General features: G+C 45.4%; 2 protein-coding genes across 3 annotated transcripts; one reads left to right on the top strand and one right to left on the bottom strand.

Moving 5' to 3' along the window:
- Window positions 1–53: 53 nt before the first annotated feature.
- On the bottom strand, window positions 54–12,406 carry rrbp1b (ribosome binding protein 1b). 2 transcript variants are annotated; one of them, XM_068599555.1, is made up of 21 exons: window positions 12,346–12,406; window positions 10,370–10,970; window positions 10,154–10,293; window positions 9,429–9,554; window positions 8,864–9,004; window positions 8,430–8,548; window positions 8,181–8,334; window positions 7,594–7,690; window positions 7,289–7,368; window positions 6,953–6,990; window positions 6,647–6,742; window positions 6,496–6,547; window positions 5,972–6,012; window positions 5,705–5,762; window positions 5,175–5,243; window positions 4,992–5,084; window positions 4,701–4,772; window positions 2,829–2,903; window positions 2,642–2,734; window positions 1,546–1,782; window positions 54–435 (listed from the first exon to the last, which is right to left on the bottom strand). In XM_068599555.1, exons 2-21 carry the CDS (start codon window positions 10,941–10,943, stop codon window positions 124–126), a joined length of 2,667 nt encoding a protein of 888 aa, XP_068455656.1. In that variant the 5' UTR covers window positions 10,944–10,970; window positions 12,346–12,406; the 3' UTR covers window positions 54–123. The 2 variants fall into 2 exon arrangements, with proteins under 2 accessions (XP_068455656.1, XP_068455658.1); XM_068599557.1 differs by having other exon boundaries at window positions 9,429–9,551.
- Window positions 12,407–12,965: 559 nt separating this feature from the next.
- Window positions 12,966–13,836, top strand: pet117 (protein PET117 homolog, mitochondrial). Its single transcript, XM_068599531.1, has 2 exons — window positions 12,966–13,186; window positions 13,696–13,836. The coding sequence occupies exons 1-2, from the start codon at window positions 13,091–13,093 to the stop codon at window positions 13,834–13,836; spliced, it is 237 nt and encodes a 78-aa protein (XP_068455632.1). The 5' UTR covers window positions 12,966–13,090.
- The last annotated feature ends 178 nt before the right edge of the window (window positions 13,837–14,014 follow it).

Below are 14,014 nucleotides of genomic sequence, written 5' to 3'. Positions count from 1 at the left end.
TAGCATGTTAGCATGTTAGCATATAATAAAAGAGCCAGACTTTGAGACACTTTTCTGTTTATTGGTCAGTTCAGTAAAACCAGACAGGAAGTCTCACGACATGTAACCATGGGGACACTCGTTTCACACCTCCGTCTCCTCCTTCACCTGGACCTGGACCTCCTTCTTCACCTGGCCCTCCTCCTGGACCTTCTCCTGGACCTGGACCTCCTCCTTCACCTGGACCTCCTCCTCTCTGACCTCCTGGACCTCCTCCTCTTCGACCTCCTCCTGGACCTCCTCCTGGACTTCCTCCTCTTCGACCTCCTCCTGGACCTCTTCCTGGACTTCCTCCTCTTCGACCTCCTCCTGGACCTCTTCCTGGACCTCATCCTTTTGGATCTCCTCCTGGACCTGGACCTCCTCCTCTTGGACCTGCACCTCCTCCTCAGTCTCCTGATGAAACAGAATAATTCTCAAAATATTTGAAAGGTTTGACTTTAAAATGTGGCACACAACATACAACATGTGACACACAACATACAACATGTGACATGTGGCACACAACATACAACACGTGACATGTGGCACACAACCTACAACATGTGGCATACAACCTACAACATGTGACATGTGGCATACAACCTACAACATGTGGCATACAACATACAACATGTGACATGTGGCACACAACATACAACATGTGACATGTGGCACACAACCTACAACATGTGACATGTGGCACACAACCTACAACATGTGACATGTGGCATACAACCTACAACATGTGACATGTGGCATACAACCTACAACATGTGACATGTGGCATACAACCTACAACATGTGACATGTGGCACACAACATACAACACGTGACATGTGGCACACAACCTACAACATGTGGCACACAACCTACAACATGTGGCACACAACCTACAACATGTGACATGTGGCATACAACCTACAACATGTGACATGTGGCATACAACCTACAACATGTGACATGTGGCATACAACCTATAACATGTGACATGTGGCATACAACCTACAACATGTGACATACAACCTATAACATGTGACATGTGGCACACAACATACAACACGTGACATGTGGCATACAACCTACAACATGTGACATGTGGCATACAACCTATAACATGTGACATGTGGCATACAACCTACAACATGTGACATGTGGCATACAACCTACAACATGTGACATGTGGCATACAACCTACAACATGTGACATGTGGCATACAACCTACAACATGTGACATGTGGCATACAACCTATAACATGTGACATGTGGCATACAACCTATAACATGTGACATGTGGCATACAACCTACAACATGTGACATGTGGCATACAACCTACAACATGTGACATGTGGCATACAACCTACAACATGTGACATGTGGCATACAACCTACAACATGTGACATGTGGCATACAACCTACAACATGTGACATGTGGCATACAACCTACAACATGTGACATGTGGCATACAACCTACAACATGTGACATGTGGCATACAACCTACAACATGTGACCTGGTTCAGACCTGAGCAAGCTCCTGGCTAATGCTGGCTTCCTGCAGCTGTTGCTCCAGCTGTTGCTCCAGCTGTTGCTCCACCTGTTGCTCCAGCTGTTGCTCCAGCTGTTGCTCCACCTGTTGCTCCAGCTGTTGCTCCACCTGTTGCTCCACCTGTTGCTCCAGCTGTTGCTCCAGCTGTTGCTCCAGCTGTTGCTCCAGCTGTTGCTCCAGCTGAGCCTCCAGCAGCAGCATCTGCTCCTTCAGCTGAGACACAACATACGTGTTTTAACAGCAACACGGAGCCTCGGCTCTGAAGGTTCATTAGAAATGGTATTTAAGACGTCATTAGTGCTCATAAATATCACAGAAACACTTTCAGAGAGGTCTTTTCTCAGGAAGAGATTGTGTTTCATTGTCTCCAGTGCAAAACAAAGACAATGAAGCGTAAACAAATACAGTGAAACATAAACAAAGACAGTGAAACATAAACAAAGACAGTGAAACATAAACAAAGACAGTGAACGTAAACAAAGACAGTGAACGTAAACAAATACAGTGAACAAAACAAAGACAGTGAAACATAAACAAAGACAGTGAACGTAAACAAAGACAGTGAAACATAAACAAAGACAGTGAACGTAAACAAAGACAGTGAACATAAACAAAGACAGTGAAACATAAACAAATACAGTGGACAAAACAAAGACAGTGAAACATAAACAAAGACAGTGAACGTAAACAAAGACAGTGAACGTAAACAAATACAGTGAACAAAACAAAGACAGTGAAACATAAACAAAGACAGTGAACGTAAACAAAGACAGTGAAACATAAACAAAGACAGTGAACGTAAACAAAGACAGTGAAACATAAACAAAGACAATGAACGTAAACAAAGACAGTGAAACATAAACAAAGACAGTGAACGTAAACAAAGACAGTGAACGTAAACAAAGACAGTGAACGTAAACAAGGACAGTGAACGTAAACAAAGACAGTGAAGCATAAACAAAGACAGTGAACGTAAACAAAGACAGTGAAACATAAACAAAGACAGTGAACGTAAACAAAGACAGTGAACGTAAACAGCAACATCGTCTGCATATGGTGTGGTTTTGCTCACCGTTTCTTTCTGCCGCTCGGCTTCAGACAGTTTACTCTTCCAGACTTTTTCTTCTTCTTTGGCGCGTCGGCGTAAAGCTTGAAGCTCCGCCTCCTGTCAGAGAAGAAAACAACATACAAAAACATGAAAACTAATTATAAAAAGCATTAGTATTTTCCCGTTTATTACAGGTAGGAGTCGTCGTCACCGTTTCCTGCAGCAGCTTCGTGTTCTGATGGAACTCTGACCGCTTCCTGTCGGCCTCGTCCACCCTCGACTGCAGCTGGTCAACAAACACCATCATCATCATCATCATCATCATCATCATCATCATCAAGTGTGGCTTCAGCATACTGCTGAAGCCACACTTTATGTTCTCCTGCGGGCTTATTATTCTTCTTATAGCCAAAACTTTGGACCGCTACTCCTCCCACAGCGTTGCCAGCACATGCGTCAAAATACATCGAAACGTGCGGTTTGCACGGGAATCGTGAGGAATGACTTTTCTAAGAGATTCGCCCGTACGTTTTCCCGGAAAATACGAAAAACGGCAAAAAAATTGTCCCATGGGTGTGTATGGCACGGAATGTTCGTGGCTAGAGTGGAGCACCAACTGACAGAGTGAGAGGCAGCGACAGAAACAGTTAAAAAATAAACCGTATTTTGTCTTTACTCCCACAATGTTCACTCTTCATACACCATTGTTGGATAGAAACGTTGGAAATCTTGTCTTCTGTCGTAAACTGCGGTCGATAGGAATCCAACGGACTCAGACGTCTTGAAATCGGACTGAATGTGAGAGCAAGTCCACCTCGCTCTGCCATCCGCCGCCATGTTAAATCTCCCTCCAAAGCCACGTCTCCCCTGAAGCTCGTACCTGATTTGTAAATCGCCCGTACAGACACATGTTTTATCGTACAGACTCGCCAGTCACAGTATCTGTTCATCAGGTCTTCCTAACGCTCAATATGCGATATCGAAGCAATAGTGGCTTTTAAAGTATCTTTTTTGAGGGATTTTTGGATAGGTGTTCCCCAGCATTACCTCCATTGAAATATGTACAGCTGAAGACCTTTGAAGTCATCACCATGGCAACCTTTGATCTAACGACCCACAGGTGTTCTCGTTAGGGCAGTTTAACAGACACACAGACACTTACACACGCACACACAACACAGATGACTTCTGTCTCTCTGTCTGTTTGTCTCACACACACAGACACACAGAGACACATACACACACACAGACACACATACACACACACAAACAGACACACACACATAAACAGACACATACACACACACACAGACACACACAAAGACGTTTACGTGTGTTTTATATTGTGTAGTTGTCAACACTGTGATCATTAATAAGGTCATTTGATATGTCATATATGTTTGTGTGTGTTCAGGACGTTCAGTAGTTTATTTCCTTAAGTCCACAGTCCAGTCTGCCTCTAATCAGTCTGCTGGCGCTCACTTGGTCACCATGACGACGGCAGCACACAGGTGCTTCATATCAGCCAATCAGTTTAACACACAAACCAACTCAAGTGCTTTGGAGGAGAGACGGGCGTCAGAAACAAAAGCTATATATTGCGACGTCTTACGGCAGTAGTAGCCACACTTTCAAAATTTCTTGCGAAATTTTCTAGTTATCATTGTTCTTCAAGATGAAGTGATTGAGAAGGTTGTGCGCTCTAAAATAAATCTTCTAAAACTTTTAAATAAGTATTAAAACAATAAATGTAACAAATTGTTTGACTGAATAATAAATCCTCGTGTTGGAAAATGTTTCTGAAATCTGAAGCAAGAAACTTTTCTGTTTCTTTAAAGTTTCTTTTACCATAAAAGTCTCAAAAAGAAAACTTCATGAAAAGATTTCCAGCTTCTTAAAAACATTCCTGAGTTTCACGAGGAATATGAAAATAAAAGGTTAGTGGTTATGAAACAGAAAATGTTCCTAAAATTTTCTAATTCAAAAATGTCTTGAAACATCTAATATTTCACGATATATTAACAAATATATAATATATTAGGTTTGCAGCAGTTTGTTCATGAGGAAAGTTTTGTGTTTTTACCTCAGAGTGAGCGCTCTCCGCTGCACTTTTACTCTCCTGAACTTTCTGAGTGAAAAGTTCCAGCCAGTTTCTCTGCAGAAGGAAACAGATGTTTAGCCCTGAGCGCTGACTGCCAGGCTTCAAAACCGTTAAGCCCTGAATGATGACTGCCAGGCTTCAAAAGCCGTTCAACCCTGAGCACTGACTGCCAGGCTTTGGAAGCCGTTTAGCCCTGAGCGCTGACTGCCAGGCTGCATGAGCTGTTGCTGCTATTGACTGAGAGATGAAACAAACAGGAAACAGCTGACTGACCTGCTCCATCTCCACGGAGACACCAGGAAACAGAACCTGCAGCGACGCCTGGAAGTCCAAACGCAGGGCGGCAAACCCAGACTCTACTTCGGTCTGGACAGGTTAAAAAAATAAATGATTTTTAATGTTTAGTGTCATTAAAACATAAATACAGACGCATCTCAAACCTCTCCGATAACTGACCAGCGCCGCTTTAAGCTCCGCCTCTCGCTGCTCTGAGGACACGAGCGTCGCCATCTTGTCCTTCAGCTCCTGAGACGAAGAACTGTGTTTATATTTAGACCTCAGTGAGGAGAGTCTTTACATCAAACTCTTTATATTGTTTATATTGTTTATATTGTTTATATTTAGACCTCAGTGAGGAGAGTCTTTACATCAAACTCTTTATATTGTTTATATTGTTTATATTTAGACCTCAGTGAGAAGAGTCTTTACATCAAACTCTTTATATTGTTTATATTGTTTATATTTAGACCTCAGTGAGGAGAGTCTTTACATCAAACTCTTTATATTGTTTATATTGTTTATATTTAGACCTCAGTGAGGAGAGTCTTTACATCAAACTCTTTATATTGTTTATATTGTTTATATTTAGACCTCAGTGAGGAGAGTCTTTACATCAAACTCTTTATATTGTTTATATTGTTTATATTTAGACCTCAGTGAGGAGAGTCTTTACATCAAACTGTTTAAATGTTAAACTTGTTCCTCACGTTGTGAGTTTGATGAAGTTCTTCCTCCAGACGCAGCAGCTGAGCGTCTTCCTCCAGACTGACAACACGGGAGACAACGTCAACAACAAACAACGTCAACAACAAACACAAGTCAACAAGAAAAACAACATCAACAAGGATGATCTGTGAAATTGCTGCATAATAGAATTTCGACTAAAAAAATTAAGTTAATATAAATAAATTACGTTTTGTTTTACTAACTGAATGTAAATAATAACAACAACAATAATAAAGGAAGTTCCTCACCTTTCAAACGCTTGATCGGACTCCGTCTCACTTCCTGAACCCTGCAAACAAAAAGAAACTCAACTCTCAGCTGGTGTTTACCTTGTTGTTGTGTTTACACGTTACGCCTGCTTACTTTGTTGTCTTTTACACGAACGTGAACTTCAACTAATGTTAACTCAAACTAACGTTAGTTTAAGCTATCGTTAACTTAAACTAACGCTAACATAAACTTAAACTAACGTTAGTTTAAGTTGACGGTAACTTAAACTAACGTTAGCTTAAGCTAACGTTAACTTAAACTAACGTTAGCTTAAGCTAACGTTAACTTAAACTAATGTGAACTTAAACTAACATTAACTTAAACTAATGTAAACTTAAACTAACGTTAGCTAACACTAACATTAACTTAAGCTAATGTTAGATTAAGCTAACGTTAACGTAAGCTAACGTTAGCTTCCATTCCTCCTGTAAAACAAAGTCTTTATAAACGAGCCGACAGACGTGTGAACGTGATGGAGTTTGTTCTGTGAATTCAAACGTACGTCTTTCTGCATCTCGCCACCCGCTGCTGCTTCCACTTCCTGTCCCTTCGGGCTGAGGACACAAAGTCACAACGTATGAAACCTCACGTGTTGAGCTGCAGTTCTTCTTCTGTGACGGAGGACTCTGAATATCAACGTTTGTCTTTCTGACCTCTGGGACACTGATGATGTCAGCAGCTGTAGCTCCGCCCTCAGCTGAGTGAGCTCCGCCTCCAAAGCAACGACCCGCTCGTCTTTGAGCTGCACACTGACAGGAAGTCAAACAGGAAGTCACACAGGAAGTCAAACAGGATGTCAAACAGGAAGTCAAACAGGAAGTCACACAGGAAGTCACACAGGATGTCAAACAGGAAGTTCTTCTGTGGTGTTGGACGTGTGCTAAAGGCTCGGGGGCCCGATTCCCTAAAACAAAGGTGGCATGGCCTCCGGGTTCTGGTTCAGGGATCGGAGGAGTTACCAGAGCTTCAGCTGATCCACCTCAGACGACCCGTCCACCTGTACACACAAACAGGTGCTGCTGTGAACTCATCTTAGCTTAGCATTTTAGCATGCTAACGTTAGCCATTGATCAGTACACAGCTGATTGAACATGTTACAACACATTAATATGTCGTTATAAAGTTATTACATCCTGAATGATGAACCACATTTCATCGACACCCATCCCATAATAGTTGAGATGTTTCAGTCTGGACCAAAGTGCAGGACGGACTAATCCGTGATCTAATATTATTCTCTGCTTATTTGTGATCAGACTAAATCAATGGGAGCAGTCGTGTACAGGTGACGTTACCTGGGCAGCTGGCTGGCTCTCCAGCTGGACCTTGAGCTCCTGCAGTTCAGTGTCTCTGGACTCCAGCGCCCCCTTCAGCTCTGAGGTGTGAACAGCAGGAAGACCAGAGTTGTGTTATTGACGTGATGGAGACTCAGACAAATGAAGGAATGTTTTACCTCCTGTTACATCTGGTGAGGAAGTCAGCAAGTTAGCCTTTAGCCAACAAATGTCCTCTGTTCACTTTCTACTAAACCGGTTAGCATCAGTTAGCAGTGCGAAACCAAAAGGGGCTGAGTTAGCTCCATGCTAACAGAAACACTCACGGCTAACGGCAGAGGCCTCCTGCTGCGACGCCTTCAGATCCAGACGCACGTCCTCCAGCAGCCGCTTCAGAGTGCGCTCGCTGTCTTCACGGAGCAGCTGCACAAAACAGGAAACGGGTCACTTCCTGTCGACACCGGCCTCCACCGACCGATCGACTGTCATGCTGCGTTCACACCAAAAGCGTTGCGAAAAAAAAACGCCTTTTCGCCTGAGTTTAGTCGCTCGACTTCATGTGGTAAATTCTCTTCATTAGCTTTTTTGCGGTGAAAAGGGGGCGCGGCTTTTCCGTGGCTTATCTCCGTGAAAACAGTTACCATTCACACCATGCACCATTAAAATAACCACGAGCCGTGTACTTCTTGAGGAAATCCCACAAATGTCGAAACATCAAACTCCACGGTGTCTGTGTTTATAATGTTATCCGGTCACAGCGTCTGAATGACGGCCGCAACGCATTTATCGCCTCATTCGCCACCATTTGCGTCCGTGCATTGACTGCAGTCTTCCCTACAAGTAACCTACTCGTGCAAACAATTGGTAGCTCTTTTGGTGTGAAGGCACCATGAGAGTTCTGTGTGCTTCTGACCTGGGATTGGTACAGTTCCTGCTGGGTGGCAGCCATCTTGGCCTCCAGGCTCTTCCTGCGCTCCTCGGCGGCCTGCAGGGCGTCGGTACGCTGGGTCGACTCCCGACCCAGACGGACACAGTCCTGCCTGAGGCGGGCCAGCTCCGCATTCTGTCTGCGAGGGGCGGTTCGGTTAGACCCGGACCGGGATACGGGTTTGAATTGCACTCATTGCTTTCAGGCGAGTCGGTGGAACCGGATTCGACCTACCTGCTCTCGGCCTGGCTGGTCGCCTGATTCAGGGCGTCTCGCAGGATGCAGTTCTCCTGCTGCAGGCGAGCCAGCTGAGCGTTGGGTCCGTTCGCCAGCTGTTCCTGCAGAATCCCGATCTGTTGCAGTTCAACGGACAGTTAGCTAAACATGCTACAAAGACAACAGCTAACACCAGAACAGACTTCAGCATTAAAACAACTTCCAAAGTGATTTCAGACCTGAAATAGACCTGTCTTCAACGACTTAAGATCTCATTTATACAAGATCAGACTTGATTTAAATTTGCCCTCGAGGACCTCAGACTCGATTAGGAACTTGCTTCAACGAGATTCGAGGCTTAAGCCTTCTTCTCAAGACTTAACCTGACCCAGAACAATGGGAGACTTGACGTGAAGCTTTCTCCGATCGGCTCCAACTACGTGAGCCCATACCTTCTGGTTGAGCTGCTGGGTTTGTCTCAGGTGTTCCTGGTTGGTCGTCTCTGCTGTGGCCCGAATGGCGTCGACCTTCTGAACCTGAGCGCTCAGCTCCGCGTCCAAAGACGCCGTCTTGGATTTCTCTGCAATAAGTTCCTGAAGAAGAAAACACTCTGAATCCAACATCACCATGGACCGAAGACAAGACGTGGACGTAGTCATGGTGATGTTCAGAAGCCATCATTTCTGTGTTTTGACCTGTCAATCACCTGGTAGCCCCGCCCTTAAAGCATCCCCTGCTTTATGGTCTGACTCTAACAGACCATAATGTACGAAATGAACATCATGCTGTATTGATGAATACTTGAAACTAGAGATGGAGACATAAACTCATGTTTTCAATGAGTTACCTTGTTTCAGAAACTTTTTAAGAAGTGTCTAATTCCGTCTTGAACATTTACTTCTGTGCTGTTGTGTCTTGGTTTCCCTGTAGAAGAGCAAGACCTCCTCGGTGCAACCTGTTTGGTAGACTTCTTGTCACCTTGACAGATCTGAAGGAGTAAATCTCTTCCCGCCTCACCTTGCCGAGCTCTCGCAGGCGGCTCTTGGCGTTGGCGGTGGCCTCCTGCTCGCCGGTCAGCAGCTTCTCCTTCTCCTCCAGCTGCTTCTTCAGACTGGACAGCAGATCTCCTTTCTGACCGGCCTGCTGGATGAGATGGAATCAAAACCTGTTCCCATTCCTGCAAAATCAGCGTGGGAACGCCGACCAAAGGCGTCCCAAGCTATCGGCGATGAGCTAACTGGAGAACATAAACATTGAGGCCATTAGAAATGATCCAATCGTGTGTTTTGGACTAAACATTTTACTGGATTGGACCTTTGGCGACGTAACGAGACCGTCTCGGTCTGAACGTTATGGATCTGTGGATCACCATGAGGCTTCATCGGGGATCGTTTGTATCGTGGTTTGCATCAATCAAAGAGCGTAGTTTCCCAGAAAGATCATCAGTACATAACTGTACATATTGCAGCTCGACAGGACAGCGCTTGAGAAGGTGACAGTCGGTATTAAAGACTGCTAATTCTCCGTTAGCTAAACGACGGGCGCGTTGGGCTTTCACCAAATTCACCCCGAAAGCCATTAGTTGATCGTTAGTGTTCGAAAGGTTTCTATGTGACTGCATTGATCCGGCTGATACACTGCCGAGTCGGCGTGCTAGCTGCTAACGTTAGCTGGTGACTGAGCGAGCAGCTAACGAGCTAACGAGCTAACGGTGAACGATGAGCTGTGTTGTGGTCATCTACCGGCTGCCAGGAGTCGAGATGGACGCCGGCCTTCTGGTTCAGCGCCTCCGTGAGTCTGTGCGTCTGGTCGTGTCTCAACGCGGCGTTGGACACGGCGGCGAGCAGCTCGCCGTACGGCAGCCTGGGGGAGGAGCCGGTCGCTGACGGAAGAACCAGGAAGAAACTCTAAGTGTTCTGTTAAAACATCACTTCACTTCCTGTTCTTCGTTCTCTTACCTGGCTCTGGTTTGCTCCTGGACTTCCTGCTCGCCGTCTCTTTGGGCTCTTCGGTTTTGGAAGGTTCTTTGGTGACTTCGGTGCCGACGTTCACCATCGGCTCCGTGGCCACGAGCAGAACCTCCCGAGCAACCGGTTCCACCTTGCCTGACTTCTTCTTCTTCTTCTCCTTTGGCGAAGGCGCCAGAGGGGATTCGGTGACCGCGGTGGGTTCTGGATCAGGTGTTGGTTTGGGTTCAGGGGTGGCAGTGGGTTCTGGCTCGGGTTCTGGCTCGGGACTAGCCGCCGCCTCCTGCTCCTCGCCGCCGCCACCGCCTGGTTCTGAGAGCTTGTCGTCGGGCCGGTCCTCCTTCTTCCTGCCTCTGTTCTTCTTCTCCAGGGTCTTGTCCTTCTTCTTCTTCTCCGCTCTCTGCGGCGGCGCGTGGACGAGCCCGCGGCGCTGTCGGGCAAGCGCCTCCTCGTACGACGTCTCCTTCATGGAGAGCGTGGAGACGAGGGCGATGCCCACCGCCGAGATGAACATGAATCCTCCAAAGACCATGAAGCCAAGTGTCTGCGGGTCCGAGGCGTCCATGACGGGTCCGAGTGTCGCACAGGAAGTCTGGAGCGGGAAGACGAGACGTTAAAAAAGCTCCTGAACCAAAACGTCACGATCGGCTTCCTGCTCTCAGAACGGTGACATCGCAGTGCTGTGACATCGCAGTGCTGTGACATCGCAGTGCTGTGACATCGCAGTACGGTGACATCGCAGTGCTGTGACATCGCAGTACGGTGACATCGCAGTGCTGTGACATCGCAGTACTGTGACATCGCAGTGCGGTGACATCGCAGTGCGGTGACATCGCAGTACTGTGACATCGCAGTGCGGTGACATCGCAGTGCGGTGACATCGCAGTACGGTGACATCGCAGTACGGTGACATCGCAGTACTGTGACATCGCAGTACGGTGACATCGCAGTGCGGTGACATCGCAGTGCGGTGACATCGCAGTACTGCGACATCGCAGTACTGCGACATCGCAGTGCGGTGACATCGCAGTGCGGTGACATCGCAGTGCGGTGACATCGCAGTGCGGTGACATCGCAGTACTGTGACATCGCAGTGCGGTGACATCGCAGTACGGTGACATCGCAGTGCGGTGACATCGCAGTGCGGTGACATCGCAGTGCGGTGACATCGCAGTACGGTGACATCGCAGTACTGTGACATCGCAGTACTGTGACATCGCAGTACTGTGACATCGCAGTACTGTACCACCATGTATCGTATCACCAAGATATTCATCTGTAAACCAACTTCACACTAATTCAAGATAATTAATAAAAGAATTCATAAAATAATGTGCTTCATGAATCAACAAACAAACTTTTCTCTAAAAAAACACTTGATGAGGTTTTAAAACTCGAAAGTATTTAAAACTTATTTCATGACATCATATTTCATTCGAGTCACTTCAAGAACATTTTGTTCCCAAAACTTCCGTCATGTTACAAAATAAATTAAGTAATAAACTACACATTCAGTACAACGTCTAGGAGTATTGTGCACAGAGCGACACCAAGAGTACACAATTAACCCTTTGTACTGTCAACACACACACACACACACACACACACACACACACACACACACACACACACACACACACACACACACACACTTTATGTAACTCAGTTCAGGTTCTTCTTGAAATCAAAATGAGTTGAATTCTGAATTCTTAACATTTATATATTTTATATTTATTTAAAACATTTAAAACTTGCAGCTTTAACAGTAGAAAACTTTTTTCTTTACAGATGTTTGCTTCTTTAAAACATTCTGTCTCTTGTCCTGAAAACTGCAAGTCTGTGTACTTTTAAATGTACTGTGTACTTTAAGTTGTACTGTATACTTTTATCTGTACTGTGTACTTCTATCAGTACTGTGTACTTGAAGCTTCAGTGTATTTTATCTCAGTGTGTGTAGTAGTGCTCACCTCTCCGGGTCGTCAGGCTGCAGAGTCGTGGCACTTTCTCTGAACGGGACAAGAAGCCACGCCCTCCGCCGGTAGCGCGGCTCCTCATTGATCAGACAGCAGTGACGTCACAGATACAGGCAGCCTTATGGGAAATGTAGTTCTCTAAAAACTACATGTCTGACAGATGTTGAGGTTGTTCTGTTTTATAATAGAGATTTTTTTTTAATCATATTATATTTTTACATGATATTATTTTAACATTCACAAAATGTATAAGGAATATATTTTATTTTCTCTCATTTATAAACTAATACAACAAAATAAATACAAATGTTATTTTGGACTGAAATGTCTTTGATGAAGATTTCTAACTCTTTAGATCAGATTATTATTATTATATTATGTCAAAGCATTAAAGCAGCGATGAACACATTGATGCATCAATAACTATAACACATCAATATTATAGATTACTATGCAGAACTAGTACTTTTAATGTTGGTACTTTAAACTTATTTTAATAATAGTACTTTAACTCTACACTATCTGAATACTTCTTCCGGAAGAAGAAGAAGAAGAAGAAGAAGAAGAAGAAGAAGAAGAAGAAGAAGAAGAAGAAGACGCCGTAATAAAAGCAGCAGAAGAAGAAGAAGCCGTAATTAAAGCAGCAGAAGAAGAAGCCGGAATAAAAGCTGCAGAAGAAGAGTGCGACAGGACTTCAGAGTCAGTTAGCAGCTGGCCAACGGGATGCTAAGCTAACGGGATGTCGACCGGCTCTAAAGTGGTTCTGGGAGTTTCTGTGGTTCTGACTCTGAGCACCGTGGCTGCCGTTCACCTCAAGCAGTCCTGGGACAGACAGGTGAGGCAGTGAGAAGGTGACCCGGGCTAACGGAGCTAACGGTTGGCTAACGGAGCTAACTGTTAGCTACGGAGGCCACCGGAAGTACCGGAGCTTTTTATTTACCAGCTGCCAGTGTTTCATCCGCATATAGAAGATAAAGCAGTGGACTGAAGCTGTAGCCGGAAACGTTAACGCGGATAACGGCCAGTCACAACATCCGGTACCGCCTTTCAAAATAAAGGCGTCCGTGACGCGTAAAGAGGTTCGTTTCTGGTGGGAGACTTCAGTTTAAAAATGACGGGAAAAGTGTACCGTGACATGTTATCATGCTAACAGCTATCCTGCGACGTAAAGCCACGTGTGACCCGTGGAGGCGGCTGTGAGGAGCCTGTTGTGTGGCTCGCGGTGAGCTGAGCGTCTTCTGCTGATCGGAGCTCTAAACTGACGCTTTACCGCCACCGAGTGGTGCGCAGCTGCAGCTGCACCTCGTGGGATAAAGGTTACATCTTTGGTGTCTTCTCCTCCAGCGGCTCCACGACGGCGTCCTGAGGGATCTGGAGCGTTTGCAGAGGAAGAAGGACAACCTGCGCCTGCTGGAGGAGCAGAGGGCTCTGACATCACAGCTGGAGGAGGCGCAGCAGACGGAGCTCCACCCACAGGAGCTCTGAGACAGGTAGCACACCTGTTCAACCAATCACCTCGTGCCATCACTTATTTACTACAGAACTGTGTACAAATACTGCTTCAAGGTAAAAGTACTGAAGTATCGGCGTCAAATTCTACTTGACGTGAACACATTCTGCAGAATAATGAAGTTTAAGAATTTGATCTGTTACAATTATTATC

This window comes from Clinocottus analis, unplaced genomic scaffold, assembly GCF_023055335.1.
Source record: "Clinocottus analis isolate CAN_PGR_092001 unplaced genomic scaffold, fCliAna1.0.p SCAF_48, whole genome shotgun sequence".
Classification (NCBI taxonomy): domain Eukaryota; kingdom Metazoa; phylum Chordata; class Actinopteri; order Perciformes; family Cottidae; genus Clinocottus; species Clinocottus analis.
This window is presented reverse-complemented; position numbering and strand designations above follow the sequence as displayed.

Excerpts from the sequence above, each read along its gene's own strand:
- rrbp1b (XM_068599555.1), bottom strand. The coding sequence starts at position 10,943 with ATGGACGCCTCGGACCCGCAGACACTTGGCTTCATGGTCTTTGGAGGA. Across the intron at positions 9,005-9,428 it reads GCCTGCGAGAGCTCGGCAAG|GAACTTATTGCAGAGAAATC; the intron begins GTGAGGCGGGAA and ends TTTCTTCTTCAG. Across the intron at positions 6,991-7,288 it reads AGAGCCAGCCAGCTGCCCAG|GTGGACGGGTCGTCTGAGGT; the intron begins GTAACGTCACCT and ends TTGTGTGTACAG.
- pet117 (XM_068599531.1), top strand. The coding sequence starts at position 13,091 with ATGTCGACCGGCTCTAAAGTGGTTCTGGGAGTTTCTGTGGTTCTGACT. Across the intron at positions 13,187-13,695 it reads AGCAGTCCTGGGACAGACAG|CGGCTCCACGACGGCGTCCT; the intron begins GTGAGGCAGTGA and ends CTTCTCCTCCAG.